Genomic DNA, 22,595 nt, shown 5'->3' with positions numbered 1-22,595 from the left:
TGGAACAGGTTTGTATTCTGTGGTACTATTTGAGATTTTATTTTCAGCTTTCTATTTTGCCTTTTTCTAAATGAGTTTTTGTCAGGCTGTTTGATTGTGGATTTTCCTCTCCTGCATCAGTTACTCATGCGGTCTCTGGGTTAGAATTGTTCATTGTACCGTAATGGATATGGTTAGTGTGTTCTTCCCCTTTATTTTACAGTTCATGTGTCCACTATTGGATACTAGCAGACTGGGCCTGGTAACTTATTAATTGCCCCAGGAGCACAGCTTTCTGCTCTCTAATGTCTAGACCAGGGTGAGATTTTATCAAACTGCTGGAAGTATTAAATTGCATATATTTGGGGGGGGATGGGGGTTATGGGTTGGGGTGGGTGTCCCCACATTTTTTTTTTTTTTTTTTTTTTTTTGCTAGCTGTAAGCTTATGCCTTTTGTGATGGTTCTGCTTTTTAAAAAAAAAAGAAAGAAAGAAAGAAAGAAAAGCATATTCAAGATTGTCTCATGCTGCTAGGCACGTAGTCGGTTTTCTAGGAGGTAAGAAGCAAAAAAAATGAATCACCACTCTTCTGTTTTGTTGAATCTATTGGCATTTCTCTATGAAATAGTATGATAGGTAATGACTTACTAAGTTGCCAGCCTATATAGCCACTGCCAAAGACTGTAGACCTTCAGAAAAATGAGCACCATGTGTAAGACAGCTTTAAAGCATTACCCAAGATAGTTCTTAGCAGCCATACTGGTTTGAATAGGTTGGCATTAAAGCCACTGAGCTTAGGGAGTAGATAATGTGTTACCTTAAACACAAATATGATATTCTGCTGGTCTGTGCAAGAAAGAAGGTTGAATCACAAAAGGAGCAGGAGTGGCTTGTCATAGCTCTCTGACCAAAACAGACCAGTTCTCGAGGCTGTAACTATTAAATCCAACAGTTCTCTTCCCTAAAAGATTTCATATTTCTAGTGGTAATGCTTCAGCTAATCTGAGGATAGCTGAGCGTACCTATCCATCTGTATCTTTTTAGACAGAAGTAGCCAAAGGTTTGCTATGACTAGAATCCATTCTTACTCCTAGTTCATACTTACTATTATGCTTTTGATTTCATAAACGTTAGGGTACAGGAGAAGGGAGACACTGACTGTGGAGGAATGGCCATCACAGCTTGCTTCCTGAAATGTCTTGTATAGTTTCGTGCATTTCCCAAGGATTTCCAAAGTTATCTGATACCTTTAATGAGCGGAATGTGTTCTAGGAGCAGTGAAACTAATTATCAGGAAATCCAGAAGATGGACAATTCTATAAACATCAGAACTGCATAAGTATTTCTTCAGTATGCAGAACTTTTCTGTGACACAGTCCAGAAACCGGATTTTTGAGCACTTCTCTCTCCCTCTGGCCCCACTTGCTGAAAACTCTTTTCTGGGTTCTGGCATTGCATGTGGTTATTGGAAGTATTCATGGGGTAGCTGGCAGCATTCTTCCTGTGTTAGAAATGAAACATGTAGCTGATTATAGTTTGTCATCATATATTGAGAATCATGCATTAATGCTGATCAGTTTTATAAACAAGATTTCATTTATTCTAAGACTGTTTTCAGTTCTGATTTATAATCCTAACCTTAATCTTCAACAGTTTATATGCAGATGTTGTTAGAGCATTATGTTTTAGCTTCATTCTTTGGTTTGGTTTGCCCTATTCTCTCCCTCTATTTTTAGAGGAGTCACAATTGTTTCCCCTTCCACCTCCATTAAGAGAAACAAAACATGCTGTTTTAGTCTTCCCTTGTAAGAGGTGCTCTGTCCCATGATAACGGTCATGGTTCCTTCTCTGTGTCTATCCAGGTTTGAGTATCTGTCCAAAATACGTAAGACTGTGCATCTCTTGTCTTCACTGTCAGATTCTTCCTGGTATATCCCAGGGTTTCATTTACCCTTTTGTGGTTTCATTGCATAGACAGATCTTAGTCATCATGTGATTGCCCTGCATTAAGGATCTGTTCCTTTCTCTAGCTTAGAAACTTGCTAGTGCTTAGCCAAAGTTCTTCTTGGGTCTATTACTCTCACTTTGCAGTCACTAAATTTCATCCTATAACTCTCAGTCTTCAGGATCTTGCCCTTTCTTCCTAATAACCTGGTACTCTTTCTTTGGTGGCAGCTTGCAACATTATGGCAGCATCCAAGCAGCTAACAACTGGCTATTCTTTGTCGTGGTCATTGATAGAAATATTTAATGAGACTTAATTCCAAAGGTGGTCCCTATGAAGCTGTGCTAATAACCTCCCTTCACTCGTATTTCCCATTTCAACACAAACCACTGATGAATTTATGTGGTTTTTAGCTTGAGAAAATTCAGTAGGCATGGCTGATCTGTTTCTAAGGCAGAGGATGAAGTATGGAAATACTTAAAATCTTATTGGATTGGCTATTATGAAACTTTTTTTTTTTTTAAAAAAAAGGCTGCCCTACATAGAGTATTATGCAACTGCATGTTATTTCGTTTGTGCTAGAAGACAATTTTTCTACAACCTGCAGCTTCAACATTCTTTTAATGCAGTCTTGTTTATAAAATATTTATACTTCTAAACTCCTTTTAAATTTCTGATACAAAAAAGCTATTGTTAGTCTGGGTCCAAGGAGAGAAAGAGTAAGGGGGTCCTTCTTGGGTTTTTGAGGTCTGCTGTACTGATGCAACCTCACCTTCCTTGAGGCTATGCATAAGCTTCTGCAATCTCAAACATTCTAGATAAAAAAAAGTACTTACTCTCAAGCATTTGCTCAACTAAACTTCATAATTATAATTATGAACTACTTAGGTATTGGTTCTGAGAGAGTTTAAGTACTCTTAGTGGTAATAGTTGAAATACTTGCATGTGAATATGACCACTGCTCTGTATGTTTTTTTCGAAGTCCAATCAGTGATGTCTGTGTGTGCCTAAATTGTAGTTCAGTATTATTACTCACTGATTGTTTAACTAACTAAAAAGATATAAGATATAAGCACTAACAAAATCAGCAGTGAGCTTTGAGTGTTTCTAAATTTAAGATATTTTCCCTCTCAATTCTATCTTGCCTATATCCCCATATTTTATAAATGAGGAGACTTGTAGGCATCTTCCTGTCGTTCATCACCTGCCGTTGTATGAAAGCACAGAATTTTGTGTCTTGGACCTCAGGTGAACCCAAACATATGGTTCAGATGAACCAAACATACGGGACTTGTTTGATGTTGTTTGGCCAACTCAGGGCCTGAGTTGGCCCTCCTTATCCTTCTCTCCTGTCTTTTCACCTGTGGGCCTTGTCGGGTCCTATTGAGTGAGGACTTGAACTCTGTAGTAATAGTACACTACAAAATATAAAGGATATTGAGTATAAATATGCAGAGGATGTTTGAGTATCTAGGATTTAGAAACCTAATAGTATGCCAAACCCTAAGTCTGTGTATCTATTCAACTTCTTAATATGACCTTTCATTTTACAGCTTACAATTGAAACCTAACTTCAGGGACACTTCAGTTAGCAGACTTCCCTTAATCTATTTCTAAGGAATTTTGTAATGTTACAGTAATTAATTTTACTCTTGGTATTGTTAAAAGCATTTGGAATAAATTTTTAATATAGCAATAAAAGGGGAGAATATGTAATACATAGAACTTTTACTTGGTTTGTCTAATAGTGATATTTTCAGTAGATTATTAAGCTTTGATTTTTAGGGGATTTAAAGTACTCTTGATACTTACTTAATTATGCCATAATTAAGAGCAATATGTTAGTACTGGTGGCCAGGCAGATGTACCTTTTAAACATGTGTAAAATCAGTGGGACTATTCTTCATGTATGTAGGGGCTCTTTGTTGTTTTAAGAGCTGTATTTTGGTGTACCTATTAACTTCTTAAAATTCTTCATTTCAATTCTTGTAGTTGGTGTATGAATTTTTCCTGAGATTTTTAGAGAGTCCGGATTTTCAGCCGAGCATTGCAAAGCGATACATTGACCAGAAATTTGTACAACAGGTAAGTATAGATTTTTTTTTCTCCCTCCAGATCTAAAGATCACCTCTAGAACTGAAACTATCTGATGAATGTATGGTTAAGGAGATACTAAAGCTTTCACTTTAACAAGGTTTAACTTTAATTGTTAGTACAATGCTTTCTGCAAAGCATTATATAAATAAGACATCATAGCACACAGATAATTAGTGACTTTAGAAACACTTTGCAAAGTGTAGAGGTTGATATCTGAAAACAGTGTAAGATGTTTGAATTTATGGAAGAAAGTCCACTCTTACCTCCAGTGAAATCAACAGTGTGCTGATTAAATTGTTTTAGTGGTTTTGATTTCTCTAGTCCCCCCCCCCCCAGTAGAAAATTATTGTGGTAAAACTTACAGGAAGACTGATTTTTGTTCTGTGGAAAGCTAACTTTTTAATATATGAAATGTGTTCCAGCATCTGCTAAGTTGTTACTAGATAGTGTTGTTCTCTTTATCATCACATGTTATACACAGAAGAAAAATTAGATTAAAAAAAAAACACATTGGAAAATTGAAGAAAGATTATGCTTCACTGTACAAAGTAACTCAGCAAGAAAATGAACTGAGATTGTATATTAAACGTAACTTATTAGGGACATAGGCTCTATGTTTTGAGTGATGCTAACAATTTATTCTTTGAATAGGATAGCTATAGGATAGCAATATTCTTTGAAGTAGGATAGCTTGAAATTTTAGGCCCTGAAGATTGACTGGTATTGTCTTTTGTTAGAGTTTAGCCAAGACTGGTTTTATGTAAAGCAGGTTACTGTATTTTGATGCTGTGTTTCCAATATCTTAGGTACAAACCTGTTACCATTTTAAACTTCTGTGAGTCAGGTTAGGTGGAGAAAAAATGACAAAATTCTAGAAAGTAAAGACTGTAAACTGAAGTGAAAGCAGAAGGGTTAGGGACTCTATTGCTGTCAATGCCTTTGCACCTTGCTTCCTTTTCGGTGGAGGGGAAGATGGTGAATAGGAGGAAGATGCTGTGAATCATTCTGATTGGAAAATCTGCAGGAAGGTAGAGCAAGAAGGATTTGCAAGTTTGAGAGGGCAGTGTTTTGTGGTTCACAGAAAGATCTGAATTGGCTCTCCTAGCCAGGAGCAGCTTTCTCATCAGCAGGCAAATAGGAACTTTAAGCAATTGCGTTTTGGTTGGGAGCAGCATTGCACTGTGGAAGGATAAGGGAGAGAGGCACCAGGACCTAGTGTATACGTAATAGAAACTCAGTTTTCTGGACATTCCAAATCTAAACAAATGAGTTAGCAAAACGTTTAGTTTTTGCTGTTTGATACCATAATAATTTTTGTCCAAAGCTATTTTGGTGAGTATTTTCCCATATCAATATAACTCAGTTTTCAAGGAAAATTTCAGTTTTTGAAGAGTGGCAGTGGCAGGCCATCACAATGCACTAATGTAAAGTAGAAAAATGTTTGAATGTTTTCCTCCCCACCTTGAGGAACTGTATTTATATTTCTTTGTTGGACTTCACTGTTCTTGTTTATAAGCGTTCCCTTCCTGTCTGTCTTGTTTGACATTTCCCACAAAATCCAGGCCTGAAGCTGCTGCTGAACAACTGGCCGTAAATAGCAAGTTTACTAGTTGATCCAGGTTCTCTTAGAAGTCATCTTCCAGAGTTTTTAATTCCTAAAGTTTGACTTGATTTTTCTTGAGAATACGAGAAAGACAATGCAATGAACAGCTCTACAGAAAAATGTGGAGTAATAACACTGAGAGAGATCTTCTAAATATAAAAATTAAATGAGCCTGAGCAAAGTTCCTGAAGAGCTATTTCCCCTGCCTTATGTTGCTGGGTATAGACATCTATATGTTTGCAGGCCTGAACTGAGCAGAAGATAACTTAGCTCAAGCAGTCACTTAGCACAGTTAGTGCATCTGGAATTTGCTTTTACTTGGACATAGAGGAAAAAAGAATGTAAAATAATGACTTGTAAAGGAATTGGAATGTCTTCTGATCTCTTCAAGCAAGTATGGAAAGAAAACTTTCTACAAGGAAAAAAATTTACAGAGTATCTTGCTGGCTTATTGAGGTGTTTAGTCTCTATTAGTAGGGAACCAAAACTTGTCATTTCACAGCTTATGCTTAATTTTGATGAATCCTCATATTAAATCATTAATTCTGAAATGTCTTGCGTCCAAACAAAAGCAAACACGTTCATCACCCAGAATAGATAAGCAGAAAATGACAAGGGTGGGGGGAGATTTAGAAAAGAGGAAATACTGATACTAGATTAAGACAGAAACTATTTAAGTTCTACGTGCTGTGATTTTTTTTTTCCTGTAGCTTGCTTCTAATAAATTATCATTCTGTTGAACATCACTTTCTTCTGTCCCTGAGGAAATATGCGTAATTCTTATCACCATCCATTTATCTTGCAAAATCATTTTGCAAAGAATTATGCTTTTGCTTAACTTGAAAGACGTGAAGCTTTTTTAAATCGAAGTAAAGGAACAAAGTACATCATAGAGTGTCATAGAATTGGTAAGGTTGGAAAGGACCTCTGGAGATCATCTCGTCCAACCCTCAAATGAGTGGCCCATACGGGGGTTGAACCCACAACCTTGGCATTATGAGCACCACACTCTAACCAATGAGCTAAACCTAACCCCATAAAAAAAACCCATGCCTCCATTCGAAGCACAAGATTTTAATTAAAAAGCTGTAATTATCTGACACAAATGTGATTAATTCAGATTTCTTAAAAACCAACTGCAGACCACTTATCTAAGGTTTGATAACCTCATTCTTGATGATTTCATTCTTATTTTGATAGTGTCACTGCTGTTGGAATGGCTTTGTTGAAATCTGTATATGGGCTTCTCAATACGGAGAAAATTTTCTGAGTTTCACTCTTATTGAAAAAAAAAATCTAACTTTGAAAGTAATATTGGACATCCAAACAGAATTTCAGGTCAAAGTGATTCTATTTTTTTTTAATGCAAACTTGTAAGCTACAGGTAAAATTCAAGTTTGTTAGTAACATGACAAAGATTTTTAAAACCTTTTAAAAGTAATATATTTACATCTAATTTTTAAAGTTGTTGGAGCTCTTTGATAGCGAAGACCCACGAGAACGTGATTTCCTAAAGACAGTTCTTCATCGAATTTATGGAAAATTCCTTGGTTTAAGAGCGTTCATCAGGAAACAGATAAACAACATTTTCCTCAGGTATGCTATATATGTGTGTGACTAGATTGAGGCTTCCTGGTTCATCTCTACAGTGATTTGATCTTGAAATACAAGACTTGATTTTGGTCTGTGATCTGGCTATCAAATATTTGAAGAGTATTTCTTCAGGATTTCTAATTTCTGTTTGACTTTGCTTGTCTGTTTTTGCATCAGGTTTATATATGAAACTGAGCACTTCAATGGTGTTGCTGAGCTTCTTGAGATATTAGGAAGGTAAGTTTGATAAGATGGAGAATAAATGTGAAATGTTTTTCTGGATTATTCTGGAAAGCTTCATCTTTCTTGTTTTAGGAATGAAGGGGGTGAACAGAATTATTTTAGTAACTAGTGATAAAGTACTGTCACTGATATCTAGTATTGTCTGGCTTACCATGTGACTATCAAATTGGGATATAGAATATAAATTGTCCTTTTCACTGCAAATCGTAAAGATGGTCTGCAAAATACTTCTTAAGGAGTCCTCGTTTTGTCTCTAGCATGATATATGAATACCAAAATACCGAAGGTTCCACCCTCGCACACACCTTAGGAAAGAATCAATAGCGTCTACTCCTGGTCCTTTTAATTTTCTGTGGCTCAGAAAACGAGCGTTGGCTTTTGCCCTGATGACGAGTGAAATATTTCAATCTTCAGACTGGTTTACTTTAAATTTTAATTGTGAAAACCTTGTAAGTGCCAGAGTTGATTACCATTTTTGCCTTCAATTTAATAATTTTATTTTTAACTTTAGAATTCTGTGTGGTAGCAGTTTGTTAGTTTTGCAGAATTCTCACAGATGTATTTCACAGTAGAAAAATTCGTAGATATTACTGATTCAATTGAAAAGCCCAAGCTTGTGAAACTATAATGGAACAAATCTTCATGAAAATCAAATGAAAGGGATACTACTGTTTTTTTTTTAAGTTTGTCTAAAATCTAGAAACGATCTCAAAACAGATGTTCTAACTGCAGTGTTAAAGTAGTTTTTTCTTAAAAAATACATGCTTCTCGCTTTTTTTTTTTTTTCCTTTGAAAGTTACCTTTAAGTGATTGTGAATGAAAAGGAACAGCTTCCTGATGTATCTGTCAAAGCCCTACTGTTAGACAGCAAGACTTTCTGTAGATCATTTTACCAAGTGGAAGTCGTGTTAAAAATACTTCAGCCTAACAAGTATTATTTGGGGTTTTTTTTTGTTTTTGTTTTGTTTTTTTCTCCTCTCTGCTACCAAGAATCTAAACTTGCATTGATACAGGCACTTTAGAGACTGTGCATATGTAAAGCTATTTTGTGGTCCCACAACTCTTACATTTAGAAAATGAATTAGAAATATAATATCTCTTTAATTTACAGTATTCCTTGTTCTGCTGAGAAGAAATTTTATATAAATACATATAAATAAATATTTATATATTTTATATATATACATTTATATAAATAAATTCTGCCTATTCATGTTTTCAGTATTATCAATGGTTTTGCACTGCCACTGAAAGCAGAACACAAACAGTTCCTCATGAAAGTTCTGATACCCATGCATACTGCAAAGGGATTAGCTTTGTTTCATGCACAGGTAAGATTTTACGTATCTTAAATTTTTCAGTATTTGCATTTGAAAATAACGAAAATTTATAGTAGTATGTGTTTTAATATCTGTATTCCAAAATATTGAAAAATGTAATCATTGAATATTTTGTTAAGATCTTGCATATAAATCTTAATTTTGCCTAGCATATATTAAAAGTGGAAGAATATAGCAGTGAGTCAGTCATATCAACTAAAATGGGAAGTTTTTTTGGTTTTCAGTCTGTCATACTTAAGCTTAAAACTTAATCCCAGGGCCTTGTTCTGTTATCTCTTCCTTATGTAAGCTAAATGCTGTGTGTAAAGGAACCTTGAATATGGTTACATATTTATTTCAGAAACGCGTGCCTTTTTTTTTTTTTTTTTTTAATGAAAGGCAGAAATACGTAGTACCTTTTTACCAGGTAGGAATTGTGTGGCTCCATGACATACTGTCAGAATGTTGCAGTTCCTTGGTTCACTTCTGTTCTTATATTTAGCATAGACATTCAGCATTTTATTTGAGTAACGTACATCCTTCCCAGGCATATTAGCACTTGAGTTTTGAATACATTTTATGCAAATTAACAACTAATTCTGCTATGGGTAATTAAAAATTTGCTTTGTTATCTTAGCCAACTCACTAATACAGCTCCTTATAGACAAAAGATATGAGGACATGAATTTCTAATTAAAGTGGAATCATTATGACTATATAGACTACAAACAGGATCAGGTCAAGAGCTCAGTTAATTCCTAATTCTCATAAGAAGTTTTAATTAAAAATTGCTTGTCTTTGTGGTTTATTGCTATGCAATAGGCTGCTTCATGGAATGAGTCAGTGATATGAGAGGGAGCAGTCACTTGCCCAAGGTATTCTCATTGATAGATCAGTACAGCAAGCTATCTGTTATTCTATGATACATTTCTTCTGGTGCATTGGTTATATTACCTCAAGCTGTACTGTGTACTTGAAAGCAGCATTTGGTTTGTTGACCAGGCTATTCATCTATCCCTTCATCACTACTCTCGTGTATCAAAATATCATCTGGAAATTACAGAGCAAACTCATTGCATGTTTCCTGTTTCATATTGTCCTGAAGATGCAACCAACATTAATCTCATTTTTTTCAATCAGGATTGGCCTGGTTGCTGTTGCAACAGTGTAAGTTTACACTGCCTTAAAAAATAAAGTCTTAAAGCTTATTTAGTTTGAGACTGTGTCTTTGAATAATAGATACACTGCTCAAAAAAGCTTTAATGGGACTACTTATTATTCGTATGATATTTACTCCTTTTTTTTTATCTACACGTATTTTTACAGGTTAAAAAAAATCAGACGTTATAATTACAGCGCTATAATCATCTGGTTTGATATAACATTAAAATGGAAAGATAATATTTGAATTCAGACATTCTAAGTATGGAAATATGTGTGTAAGACATGTAAAAGAATTCACCTCTGCTTTATATTGGGAGATAAAAAGTACTGCTGTTTCTTAAAACTGGTTGTAATGGAATCTGGGACTGTAGCTGTTTCAGCAATAGAGTTATTTTATGGTTTTTGTACTGGGCAGAAGTAAGGTTGCTTAGTTATGTAGCTCCATATTTCCACACTTCTAAATATGAGCAGAATACCTTGGCCTCGTAAAGCCCCAGGGCACAAACTGGTGGAGGGCAGGAGAGCTTGCCGGTGAGTTTTCAGCCTTTGCTTCCCTACTTCATATGCTCTTCGTAGACATTTGGTGTTGCCTGTTGCTAGGGGCAGGATGCTCAGCTGGACAGATGCTCTATGATCTCTTGTGGCCATGTCATACATTAAGGTATCTTGCACATCTTTGTAATTGTAACACTGAATTTTGGAAGCTGTAGATGTCCAGTTTTGCATTTGAGCAATGCGTGCTCACACAAATCTGTTTTACATATTTTTTTTGTTTAATTAGAATTGTTTTTACCCCCCACACCACTGTAGCTGTTTGAAAACTCCAGCATATTCACAATATTAATTAATGTTAATACAGGTACTGAAGTTGAGAAGAATCTACCTAAACACTGGATTTGAGTTAGGAAAATAAACTATCAAGTTTAAAAGCAATTTTATTTCTAGGATTAAAAAAATCCTAAGGTTTTGGTATTGAAGAAGTCTCTCTAAAATAGAACAGGCCTGTATATCTTACTGTTTTGTTTAATTTGGAAGAAAATAAAATGGATGAAGGGATTTTTTTTTCTGATTAGAAATGCTTCCATTGTAATTTGTGATATTTATTTATACTGTAATATCTAAACAATGTCTGTTTAAACTAAATAACTATATAACTTACATTCTAGCTGGCCTATTGTGTTGTACAGTTCCTGGAAAAAGATACAACCTTAACAGAGCCTGTGAGTATTTTTCAGTTGAGTATTTTTCTGCTTTTAATTTGAACTAAATATTTCAGTGCAACTCATTAGAGCTTTATGGCAGTATTATCTGTGATATCTTGATTAATGATCCGTAGGCATCTTTTGCAGTGAAAAGATTTTTATTTATTTATTTATTTAAGTTTAGCACAAGTGTTAAGAGAATTCTGGGGTTTGAAAGTGCTGTTATTTTTTCAACACATGACCAAGATGGAGCACAGATTTAAATAAAATTTTAAACTGCTGAGATCATGTGAATCACTTCATATGAGAAAATATTTAACTACTGTATTCTTTCCTAGTAAGAACTGACAGTATTCTTTGATGCTGATGGCTTATGCTGAACCACTACATAAAGCTGAATTACTTAGGGAAATACAATCTCAAAATGAAAGCTAAAAAGAATAACAATACTTTATTTAGATAAAAAGAACTTTGAAATTTCAAGTGTATTTCTGCTGTCTTTTCAGTTATTGCAGTGCCTCTTGGCAGTTATAATACAGGTGCTTCAGGCATCAGTGGCTTTTGCCAGGCTGCATCTCCCATGGTGTATATTGACAGTTCAGCTAAATGAGGGTTGCAGGACTTCATTTACAAGGTCCATAAAGAAAAATGTAGGCTCAGGGCAGCGTAGCAGCTCGGGAGGACATGAATTCATGTCAGACCAACTAGAACAGAAACCAGTTGTAGTTTGATAATTGGAAATACTTTCGGTTAAGGATATGTTGAAATTTAAGTACAACGTCTGTTTTTTGGGATCAGAAAAATGAAGAGCTTGTGCAAATTTCTTATAAAGAGAAAAGAAACAGTTTTGTGGAAACATTTTAAATTTTCACCAGACTTACTGTGGAAGCTTGTTTTCTAGAGGGTCACTTGGTGCTGGTGATCATCAGAAGGCAAGTTCTGCTGTGGATGGTGGAACTAGGCCAGACTGTCTATGAATTTGTGCTAGCTGTTTGAGGTATCTTCCTTCCTGCGTACTGCAGTGTTCCCAGCTTGCTTCATCCACCCTGTGACTCCCATACCAAGCACAGGACTGTGGATTGTGCCGGCAGATTGTTTTCAAACAGCACAGAATGGCCGAGTTCTGTTTGCTTCTCCCTTGGGGTACTAGTTTGGGATTCTCTGCACAGCTACCAATTTCCACAAAAATTTGGGGAATTTAGACGAGAATCTTAATTGTAACTATTTTACAATTTCAATTGAAACTGGTCAATGAGCTTGTTTTACTGGGTAAGGAATGTGAGCAGCAAATGTGCAGTGTAACCTAAAAACCTATAAGATCCGCTGTTGTCGAAGTGACAAAACTTCCTGATGTGAATTTACACAGTTGTGATGCAGAATCGAAGCCTGAACTTCTAAGCGAGAAGGCAGGGCTTTCTCGGTGGGAATGCCGTAGTACCGCGTTCTGAGACTTCCCTGGGGCCATCGTGCAGACAACTCTGGTCGCCTTTTAATCAGTAAGGTGAATTCAGAATGAAGATACAGAATCACTGCCTATACTTGCTTTGGTCATTACTCTGAACGCGTAACAAACTTGGACCCGAAAAAGGATGAGTAAAGGTTAATAGATGATAGGAAGTGAAGCTTTTAAGAAACTTTCTGAAAAGATTGAAATGTAAATGTCAAAGTTTGATGGGGTAACTGATGAAATGGTATTTGGAGGTTTTTTTTTGTTTTGTTCTGGGGGACAGGGACTTTGGCTTTAGATCAAGTAATATTTTAAGAACTCCATAAGAAGGTTGTCTTCATGAGTACCACGGTCTTATTTTTCTGGCAGGAGCTGTCACTCAGGGTCAGTTTAGCGGACATTCAGTCCAGGCTCTTGTAACTATGGTAGTCTGCCTCGGGTCAGTCCTGATGTTCGCAGAGCTGACACGAAGGGCTCATCACCTAACCCTGCTAAGCGCCATGGCGTTCACACGTAAGGAATTCAGTTTTGTGAGAATCGGTCTAGGCATGCAGCTCTTGTAAATAGGAGTTGTTGCTTAGCAGATGCCTGTTGCTGCAAGTCAACTCTGTAGGAAGTTTGAAGTAGCTCAGAAAGGAGTAATAAAAGCTTGTGGATTTTGTGTAGGAAGAGCAGTAAGAATTCAGCTCTGCATTCACATGAGTGTTACTTGGAATAAAATTTTTGAGCACAGATGTGCATGTGTTGGTATTTTAATATGAAAGTATAGGATATGCTTTTAATATGAGAGCAAGGAATAGGTATCTTGTTGAGGTTTGTGCTCTTATACTACGAACTTTTTTTTTTTGTTTCTTTTTTCTTTTCTTTTTTTTTTTTTTTTTTTGAAACTAGGAATCTGAGTTTATGTGGTTAAGTACATTGGAATACACTTGCTATAGTGAGCATTGGAAACTGGGCTGTTCTAGCTAGCTCAGTTTCAAGCTTCCAAAACTGTTAATTTATGCTACAGCTAAGGGTGCATGGTAGGTTCTCACTGCTTTTCTTTAGCAAATGTACTTGTCTGAAATTGTTTGGCTTACTTTCATTGTGTTAGGGGAAGGGAAGGTGTTGGCAGAATGAGCTATTATACTTGTAAATGTCTCTTTAAAGAAGATTCTCCAAACGAAATCTTAATAGTATGTAACTGAGTCATTTAGTTACTAGCTAATTAATAGAAAATGACGCTAAATAAAAAGTGTATTTACATAGACTGCTTAAAATTGTGAACCCAGAGAAACAAGTGCAATGAGTACCTGCAAGTCAGACCTCTCTTGTGGGTGGAGAAGTGGGTACCTGAAGGGCTGCCTGATCGGGTGGGTAACCACCGTGAAAAGCAGGAGCTCATATTTTCTCTTCGCCACCTCGCTGGGCTACCTGCCCTGGTTGTCCTGCTCTGTCCGTGGAGCCACCGCGAGAGGCCGGGTCGGTGCCAGCTGAGCAGTTCAGGGAGCTCTGCCTTTGTCCAGCTACAAAACCGATACCCTTTGGGGCTGACCCAGGTCTCCTACTCTGTTATCAGGTGTCAGATGATGGCATTTGTTTGTCAGTTGTCAGCGTCTTTCAGCCAGCGAGATAAAACTGTAGAGGGATCTCTACAGTTATGTGCAGGACCTGTTCATCTTTCTCTGTAACTTGCTTTCTTTTTATGGATTTCAGCAAAGGACTTTCTTAGCTGACTAGTTTCCTCATTTGCTCAGCATCAGTTGAAGTGATGCTCAGTCCTGTAGCGTGAGGGCTGCATGTGTCTCGGGATGGAAAGACTGGTGGGTGCTTACAGTGGAGACTTCCTTGCTGTGAAGTGATGCAAGTTAGTTTTGATAGCACACATTTGTGAACAAAACAACCACCTCAGAAGCTTAAAAAAAATGCACAGGGGAAACAGGAAAAGTCAAATTGGGATTATTTTAGTCCAAATAGATGAATAAATCTGCAGTTGGAGGTGATCAATTAGGTGCCGTAGTACCGTAAGAGCAGAGGTCTTGTCCTCAGAATGAAGGCTTACAATACTCAGAAGTGTTCCTGCTTCCGAAACCTGCTGAGTTATGGCTTTTTTCAACCAGCACTAATTTGGTAATTTAGATGCCATGTCAGATGTTTGTTTCCAGGAAATATGCCTCCAGCCCTTTACTTGCTGTCTCTCCTCCTCTTGGGGACTGTACTTCCCAATTAAGCTTTCCTAGAGCCTTTTCCCTGTCCTCATGCAGGATTGTTCCAGTATCCCTGTTAGAAACTGATTTTCGCTGTAAATTCACATCTTTATCTCCCAGTTTCCAGTTTTGGCCATTTCAAATTCTAGAAGAGAAAAAGTGGTGGAGGCCATGACCCCTCTGCGTAGCCCTGCCTGAGTGGCCAGTGTGTACCGCTTTCTCTTGAGCTTCAAAGCTTGAAGCCAAGACAAGCGCTCCCCAGAGTAGGGATCAGTAGAAGGCAAAAGATATTCTAGGAAATCCTAGCTACAGGGGAGTTAAATGCATATTTATGAAGCTTTGATGTTGTTGTATCGATTAATATATGTACTGGGGTAGGAGTGGAGCGTGAATGGATTATCAAAGGCTTTTTAAAGTGATAAAGATGTAAATTATTTTGAAAATAATACAAGAAATATAAACAAGACAAGATTTAAATGAAACCAGGCAGTATTTATTTTCAGTGAATGGAACTATATTTAGCTGTATTCCATTTTGCATAAGGAAAAGCAAATTAATATTTTATTTTTAATAAATCTTATCAAATATGTAATAGAAACTTGTTTTAGTTTAACTTGTTTGTATTTTTAATATAGGTAATCAGAGGACTGCTCAAATTTTGGCCCAAAACTTGCAGTCAGAAAGAGGTTGGTTTTGTTTCTTGTTCTATAAAATGTAGAGCAGCAGGTTCATATACTTTGTCTCTGTTGCACTTTTAAGAGATCTTGCAGAATTCCTGCAGTTCTCAAATTCCTGGGGTGCTGATCTTTGTCATGCAGCTCAGTGCAATTTTGGTATTTCATCTGTCAGTTCTTACTGTGGTGGAGTTCTCTCTAAAGCTGTGTTTAAAGTTGCATTATATTTAAGATCTTTTATAGAGAAATAATTTTTCCAGGTGAAGAGCACGTTAGTAGATAGCCGCTAGCTCAGAGGTAGTCAGTCTGCAATGTGCTGGCATTTGATATTGGAATACTGAGACAACTGACGCAGACGTAGCAATTGAGATATGGAATAAAATTGTGCTTCAGTGCAAATGCCTAGACATAACTGCGTGTATTAGTAAAACATGTATATTTCTTCTCTATAAAAAATAAATGATCTTGGGAAATCCATTTTTCTGATTGTCTTTCGTCTTTATAATTAAAGATAGAAGTTGGATGACTTGCTGTGTCACCAGATCGCACCTTTCTGGTAGCTCTTTAAAAGTGGGGTCCCCTAACATCATTGTCCCTGTTTGTGCGAGCAGTTTTGAATATTATATGTTACCTACTTACTGCTCTGCTGGTGGTAATTTAAAACTGAAACTATCTACCATTTCAGAAGCTACTTTGGAGATCTCATCTCAGATAATGATAACTTTTGCAGTCACTCCTGAAGAAGTAAAAGATTTTAGTATTTTTTTTAACTATTAAAAAAGAAAAAGCAGCGCTGTTGAAGTGTTGAGAGCAATTATACAAAAGAAATTCAAGATGGGAGCTCTCACCTGGTAGCTAAAACTGATGATTGGCTTTTCTCAGATTGCAAAAAAAAAAATATAAACTCTGGTTGTCAAATAGAATGTAGTTATATACTATGCTTTCTGCAGGATTCATGACTAAGCTGTATGTGTGCGTAAGCTGTATTTTGTTTGTCTCTGTCTGTATTGGAGATACAAAATGTTCTCATGCTTTTTGGTTTTTTTTAAATACAAACAGGTAATGTTTTTAGGTGAAATTGAAGAAATCTTAGATGTAATAGAACCGACACAATTCAAAAAAATAGAAGAGCCTTTATTTAAGCAAATATCCAAGTGTGTATCAAGTTCACATTTTCAGGTAAAAAAAATAAAAATTAAATATAAAAATAACTGTTAGTAACTTATTTTGTGTTTTTTTTGACCCATAAACTTTGTATTTCAGGTTGCAGAAAGAGCTTTGTACTTCTGGAATAATGAATATATTCTTAGTCTGATTGAGGAGAACATTGATAAAATTCTACCAATTATGTTTGGCAGTTTATACAAGATCTCCAAAGAACACTGGAATCCGTATGTAACATTTAACTTTTCCCATGGGATCAGAATAAATTGTATTAGTGAACTGTTTCAGGTTTGGATCATAAGCAGATAATGTGTCTTCATCTTGACTTAAATCTGATGAAATCGGTGAGATTACAGGTGCTAAGAAGGTATCCATTCCATGAAGGTGAATAGTTGAGGTTGAACAGAGGTGTATGTGTTTGCAAGACAGACTTCTGTCATAGATGAAAGTGGGAAAAAATGCTCCCTACTGCAGTGAGTCAGCTATTTGAATGTGGGAAATAGTTTTAATTCTCAGCTCTATCATGCTGTCTTTGTTCGGTATTGTTATGAGGGAGAACTGGAATTCACAGAAAAATATGAAGTTATTGGATGATGGTCTCGATACTCTAAATTGCATTTAATGTTGAGTATTGGCTAAAAACGCAAATTACATTACTTAGACTAAAAAAATTGACCAAGGGATGTTTCTGCTGCGTTGGTGCTTCATTGTCTTTTACTCCTTCAGATGAACTAAATTCTATCAGCACTGTCTTATGTCTTGCTGTCCAGTGCAATGAAAGGAAAAGATCCTACCCTAGCAGAATAGCGCCTACCACTATAATAGATGATAGGAACCAGAAATGAGTGACTGCTTCATTTTATATTTAATGCCACATGTTACATGTTAGGATTTCTGATACTCTGTTTGAAGGAAATCATTGTTGTATTGAAGCATTAAAATGTGAAGTTTGTCCATGTGCAGCATCCTGAATTAAGGTACAAGTCCATTTGCAGAATGTAAAGCTTGTATAGGCAAAAGCCAGAGTAGCCTGGGCCTTTGATAACTTTTATAACTTAGATGCTCTATTTTAAGCCCTTTATTTGAGAATCTGAAATTATCCTGTATTTATCTAGATTGTGTGACTAGCTGTGAACACATCACCCAAGACAGATTGACAGATAAATTTTGGAGAACTAATTCTTGGAGCATCAATGGTTTTTGGGACTTCAGCAAAATTGACGGAAGTCCCTTTTCCCCAAGCTGCAGAAGGAAGTTGTTCCTTTATTTTAGGAAGTGCAAGACACAAGATAATTGTGTACCGTGAGGGCCAGGGTGTTTGGGGCAGAACGTATAATACTTCATAATCAGTGTTGGGAGAGAGAGAAATGAGCTTATATTCTGTTCAATATGGTCTTAGCTACTCACTTTAAATCAAACTTTTCCCTCCGAAAACCAAAACCCTGAATATGCTCTTGTCTGCAAAACCATATTAAAGCCAGTGATCAAAAAAAGCGCGTGGAGAGGCTAAGTGTACTGTGCGTTTTGGATGAGCGTAAGGTCTCTGCTGAGTAGCTGGGAGATGTCCCAGCAGCACAGTGGACGACGTGTACTGTCGAGGCAAACCTGGTCCTCTGGTCACTTCCTTAGAATTTTCTTTCACTCATTTTTCAAGGTCACAAGACTGCACGGCACCCTGCTCCACAACCTTACAACCTTACTGCTGTGTGAAGGTGAACTGCTAGTGAGGGGAACGACGGGGAAGACAGTTTACTTGGGGTTTTTTTGATTAGCAATAAGGTTAATGATAGGCAGCTTTTTAATGGTTAATTTTATTGCTATCTTTTAGATTCCTATCTGTAGTAATTAAGAGTGAGATTAAAAGAGATGAGTATTACTATACTTAACCTTTTGAAATAAAAATGCCCTCACAAAAAAAAAGTGAAAAGAAAAAATAATACCTAAAACGGAAATACTGACAACCATACAAAATAGCCAGTATCATTTACGCTGAAAAAAAAATAAATAAAAGGAAACTAAAACACCTGAAACTCAATTCTCTAGTGGGTACATGTGCAGCAAAACTGATCTGCTGCCCAGACACACTTCTGGTAGAGCATTTAGTAGCTATCCTAAACCATGTGTCTGTCATTCTTCTGCTGCATTCTTTTGCCTGATCTTGAAGCTGTTAGCCAGAAGTTTTATAGACTCTCATATTTCATATATTACAAAACTGCTGTGAAAACTCCGTTTAGTAAATACTAACATATATGAATAGGTTTCTTTTAGATAGCTGCAGTAATCGTTATACCCTGGGTGATTGTTAGAGTCAGGTACTTAAGGTTAATAGAAAGCTATTTCAAAAAATTAAATGCATTTTATTTGTTTACAGAGAAAGTTACAGTAAAGAATTTTGTTTCAGTAACTCATTGACCTTACAGTAGTATCTTAAATACAAATGTCCAAAAAGGAAATTGAACACTTGTTTATCAGAGATTTTGTGTTGAGTAATCCAATGGGGTGTTCCTTCTGTTCTAGAACTATTGTGGCACTCGTATATAATGTGCTGAAGACGCTGATGGAAATGAACGGCAAGCTCTTTGATGAACTTACAAGCTCGTATAAAGCAGAAAGACAAAGGTAACTGATATTTCTTCCAAACATACGCTGATAAATATCTGAAATGTGCAGGCTGAAAAGGAATAAATTTTGACCACTGTGGCTGCGGGTTCTGCAGTAGACTTGCCAATGGAAAACTTGCCGCAGGCCGCTCAGCGCGTCCCAGGCCGCCGCGTGTCGGCGGTGCGGAGGGAGCGGGAGCCCCGGAGGCAGCGGCAGCAGCGCCCCTGGCTCCCAGCCCTGCAGGCAGGGAGCAGCTCTGCATCCTGTTAGGGAAGACCGAGCTGAGCCGCTGCTGCAAGGGGCTGCCGGGTGCCGGCCCTAGCACCGCAGAGGGGCTTGTCTGAAAAAAGCCAAGCTGGAGAAAACTGTAGCTCGGCTAAAACCTCCTCTTTTATCCTGCTAATCCAACGAACAGTAGTGCTGGAGCAAGGGATGGCGGGTTATCCTAGGCCAACTGAAACCACGTGCTCGGTCTCCTTTCGTTAGTTCTGCTCTTCCTCCCATGGTGCTTGGTTCTTAATTTGTCTGCGTGTGACAAAGAACCACCTCAGAACTGCAGTCATCTGTTGAACACTACACTACATTCACAGCAGGTGACTGAATTTGTCAGAGTGAAGATACTGTTTACCACTAATCTTTATCAAGTTGTACACTCATCTTTTAATAGAAGAAATTGTGATTGCCTCTAAGAATAGCTTTGGGGAAAAAAAAGAGGAATTACTGGATATAAATCAGTTGTTTTATAGATAGCTGCATCTATACATTGCACTTAAACAGACCTGAAATTAGTATTTCACTCTTTCTGCAGAGAGAAGAAGAAAGAATTGGAACGTGAAGAGTTGTGGAGAAAGCTAGAGGAGTTAAAGCTTAAGAAGGCTCTGGCAGAAAAGCAGAACAGCACTCACAACGTGCTGAATGCACACAATACAAGTGCCAAATAAAAGAAATGACAACCTCTACTCGACAGACATACTTTTTTGTACCCTTTTGAAATATAGAGAAACTTGCAAAATAAACCTCATCAGTATAATAGAAACAGCCAACTCTTTTCTCTGGCAAAATGTAAATGAAAAGAAATTTAAGTGCAGCAGTTAAGTGATGTCTTTACCACAGCATATTGTAAATTTGTCTAATTATTGATATTCTGTCACTTCCAATGTTTCATAGAACTGAATTATCATCCTTAATGAGTGAAATAATTATGGGAGTGGTGAGAACTATGACTTGAATTTTTGATTGTGTTGCACATAGGTGGTATAGTTTGCTATGTACATTTTTTTTCCTTGTTTTATATGTGCTTTTCACATCGCTGCATACTTTGGTTAAGATTATAGAAAAGGCTTCTAGTTGCGCTGTATTTTTCTCAAATAAAACTAAGGTACGTTGCCAGTAACTTCAGATACTTGCTACATGCCTCTTGCAGCATTGAAGTGAACTCAGATATGGTGCTGTTCTTGAATTCTGGATTCAATTTAATTTATAAACAGCTCACAGTAGAATGAGGCAAAACGTGGAAAGAAAGCGAGCTCCAGCAGGTTTCGGTGGTCCGTGTGTCCGACCCACCCTGTGGTGAATGCCTCGAGACTGCCTTCTCCCTGCCTCTTGGCCATCCTCCTACAGCTGAGGCTGGAGCTTCCTTTGGCGAGCCCATCAGCAGCGCTCCTCATCGGCCCAAGGACTCCCTGCAGCATAGTGCAGTGTCTCCTACAGACCATCCCAGACATCTCTGCAGTACCTTTAGTATCTCGTGGCCTGAAGAGTGAGACCAAAGTTGGGGTCCTTAAGGAGAGAAGACTGTCACTAACTAGTTCCTTGTTTTATTTAAAGAAAATGCAGTCTACTTCTTGAAGGTGGAAAGTTGATTATAGAAGTCTTGTCTGTTTTACTTGATCAAGTATTTTTCACATCTTTTATCAGAGTACCATTCCAATCTCTTTAAATTGCAGTTGTGTGGAAAACTTTTGTAATGAAAGATCTTTGGGGAATTGAGCAGCATTCAATAAAGTCTTTATGTTTGTATTTAGTGCTGTTTGTCACATCTTTGTGTTTATAAAGATGAAGAGAATTAGAATGGCTCTTACACAACCACTTAACTGCAGCACATTTAAGTAACCTGTAGCTTTTCATTGAGTGACAGTGACCTGCCACGCTCATCTCGGGGTGAGCAAGGGTGGCAGGCTTTGTTCGGTGCCTGCTGAACAAAGCATGTGGGGGTCAGAACAGCTGAGGTAGGTAGGGGTCCCAGGGGTTTTTTTTTGCCTGTTGCTTGATTGTTTTACTGACTTCATTAAGTTAGGGAGAAGTCTGTGTACTACAGTGTTTGAGCTGACTTTTACATTTAAAAAAGAAAACAAATTACTTGTATTATTACTTCATTTTTTTTGTCTCTAAGTGGTTCTACTTCCTCTATTATGCTGCCTGAAGAGGAAAAACAAGAGAAGCTCTTCAAGAGCCTTTATCATTTGCAGGATGCTTGAGAGTGCTCGCCTAGGGCCTGTTTGCCTTAAGAGCAGCAGTAGGACACACTGCGGGTTGTAGAGGAAGCCTCACTACGTGCAGAGAGGCATTTCCCTTTCCACACGAGGCAATGCAAAACCACGCCTCAATTTGGCTCCTGTATAGGAACGAGGAAACTTTGTGCGACCTGCAGACTTTCCGGCCTACTAAGTCAAGATTCAGGAGCAAATCTGCAAATAAATACTTAAATGCTTGTACAGTCTGAAGACATGATGCTATTTAGCACACCAGCAGCTTAAAAATTGTTTTCCAAGTGGCTCACACTTGCATAGCTCAGTCTGATCAGAAGCAGTAAGGTGCTGCTACTGTTTACATGCCAGTTTATAAAAAGACTATGTAATCAGCTGCTTTAGGGACACTCTGCCATGCTGATGATTTCCCAGAACTTGGGGGGAGGGCGAGAATCCTTTAATACCTTTCATGGTGGTTTCTATTTTTTTTAAATACAAGAAATAAATGCACTAATATCATAACTTAAGAACCCCCCACCTTCATCCTTAAACCACCTATGAATGTCTGTGACAGTAAAGATTTAAGAAAGTAAATGTCTCTATTGTGTTTGCTGCCACTATGTATTTGGGTAAGCACATGAAAAACCTGACTGGGAAAATCGGTGGAATACGTTCCTATCAGCGCATGCAGCATCATGTAGCAAACTCAAGGTAGTTCTCAGCTGACGCAAATCACTTAAGTGTGCTTTTCCCACAGCTGAGCTGTCCTGTTTCCTTACCACATGAGCACTTACTTAAAAATGAAGTAGCTCTCACATGGTTTGCTTAAATATGATGGTCTTTCTCTGCTTTTCCCCCCTCCTTCCCCTCCCCGCTCAGTTTAACCTCATTCCCTATTCACTATGCTAATG

At 37.3% G+C, this 22,595-nt stretch overlaps 1 protein-coding gene across 1 annotated transcript in view; it reads left to right on the top strand.

Moving 5' to 3' along the window:
* Positions 1-21,235, top strand: part of PPP2R5A (protein phosphatase 2 regulatory subunit B'alpha) — a 47,806-nt gene extending 26,571 nt beyond the window's left edge. Inside the window, exons 4-13 of the mRNA XM_062571842.1 lie at positions 3,916-4,008; positions 7,089-7,219; positions 7,394-7,453; positions 8,682-8,790; positions 11,109-11,162; positions 15,413-15,463; positions 16,511-16,630; positions 16,715-16,842; positions 19,133-19,234; positions 20,025-21,235. Coding sequence (XP_062427826.1) covers positions 3,916-4,008; positions 7,089-7,219; positions 7,394-7,453; positions 8,682-8,790; positions 11,109-11,162; positions 15,413-15,463; positions 16,511-16,630; positions 16,715-16,842; positions 19,133-19,234; positions 20,025-20,157 — 981 coding nt within the window. The 3' untranslated portion in view covers positions 20,158-21,235. The remainder of the gene's footprint in view (positions 1-3,915; positions 4,009-7,088; positions 7,220-7,393; positions 7,454-8,681; positions 8,791-11,108; positions 11,163-15,412; positions 15,464-16,510; positions 16,631-16,714; positions 16,843-19,132; positions 19,235-20,024) is intronic.
* Positions 21,236-22,595: the final 1,360 nt, after the last annotated feature.

Source organism: Rhea pennata, chromosome 3 (assembly GCF_028389875.1).
Source record: "Rhea pennata isolate bPtePen1 chromosome 3, bPtePen1.pri, whole genome shotgun sequence".
NCBI classification, from domain to species: Eukaryota; Metazoa; Chordata; class Aves; order Rheiformes; family Rheidae; genus Rhea; species Rhea pennata.
This window is presented reverse-complemented; position numbering and strand designations above follow the sequence as displayed.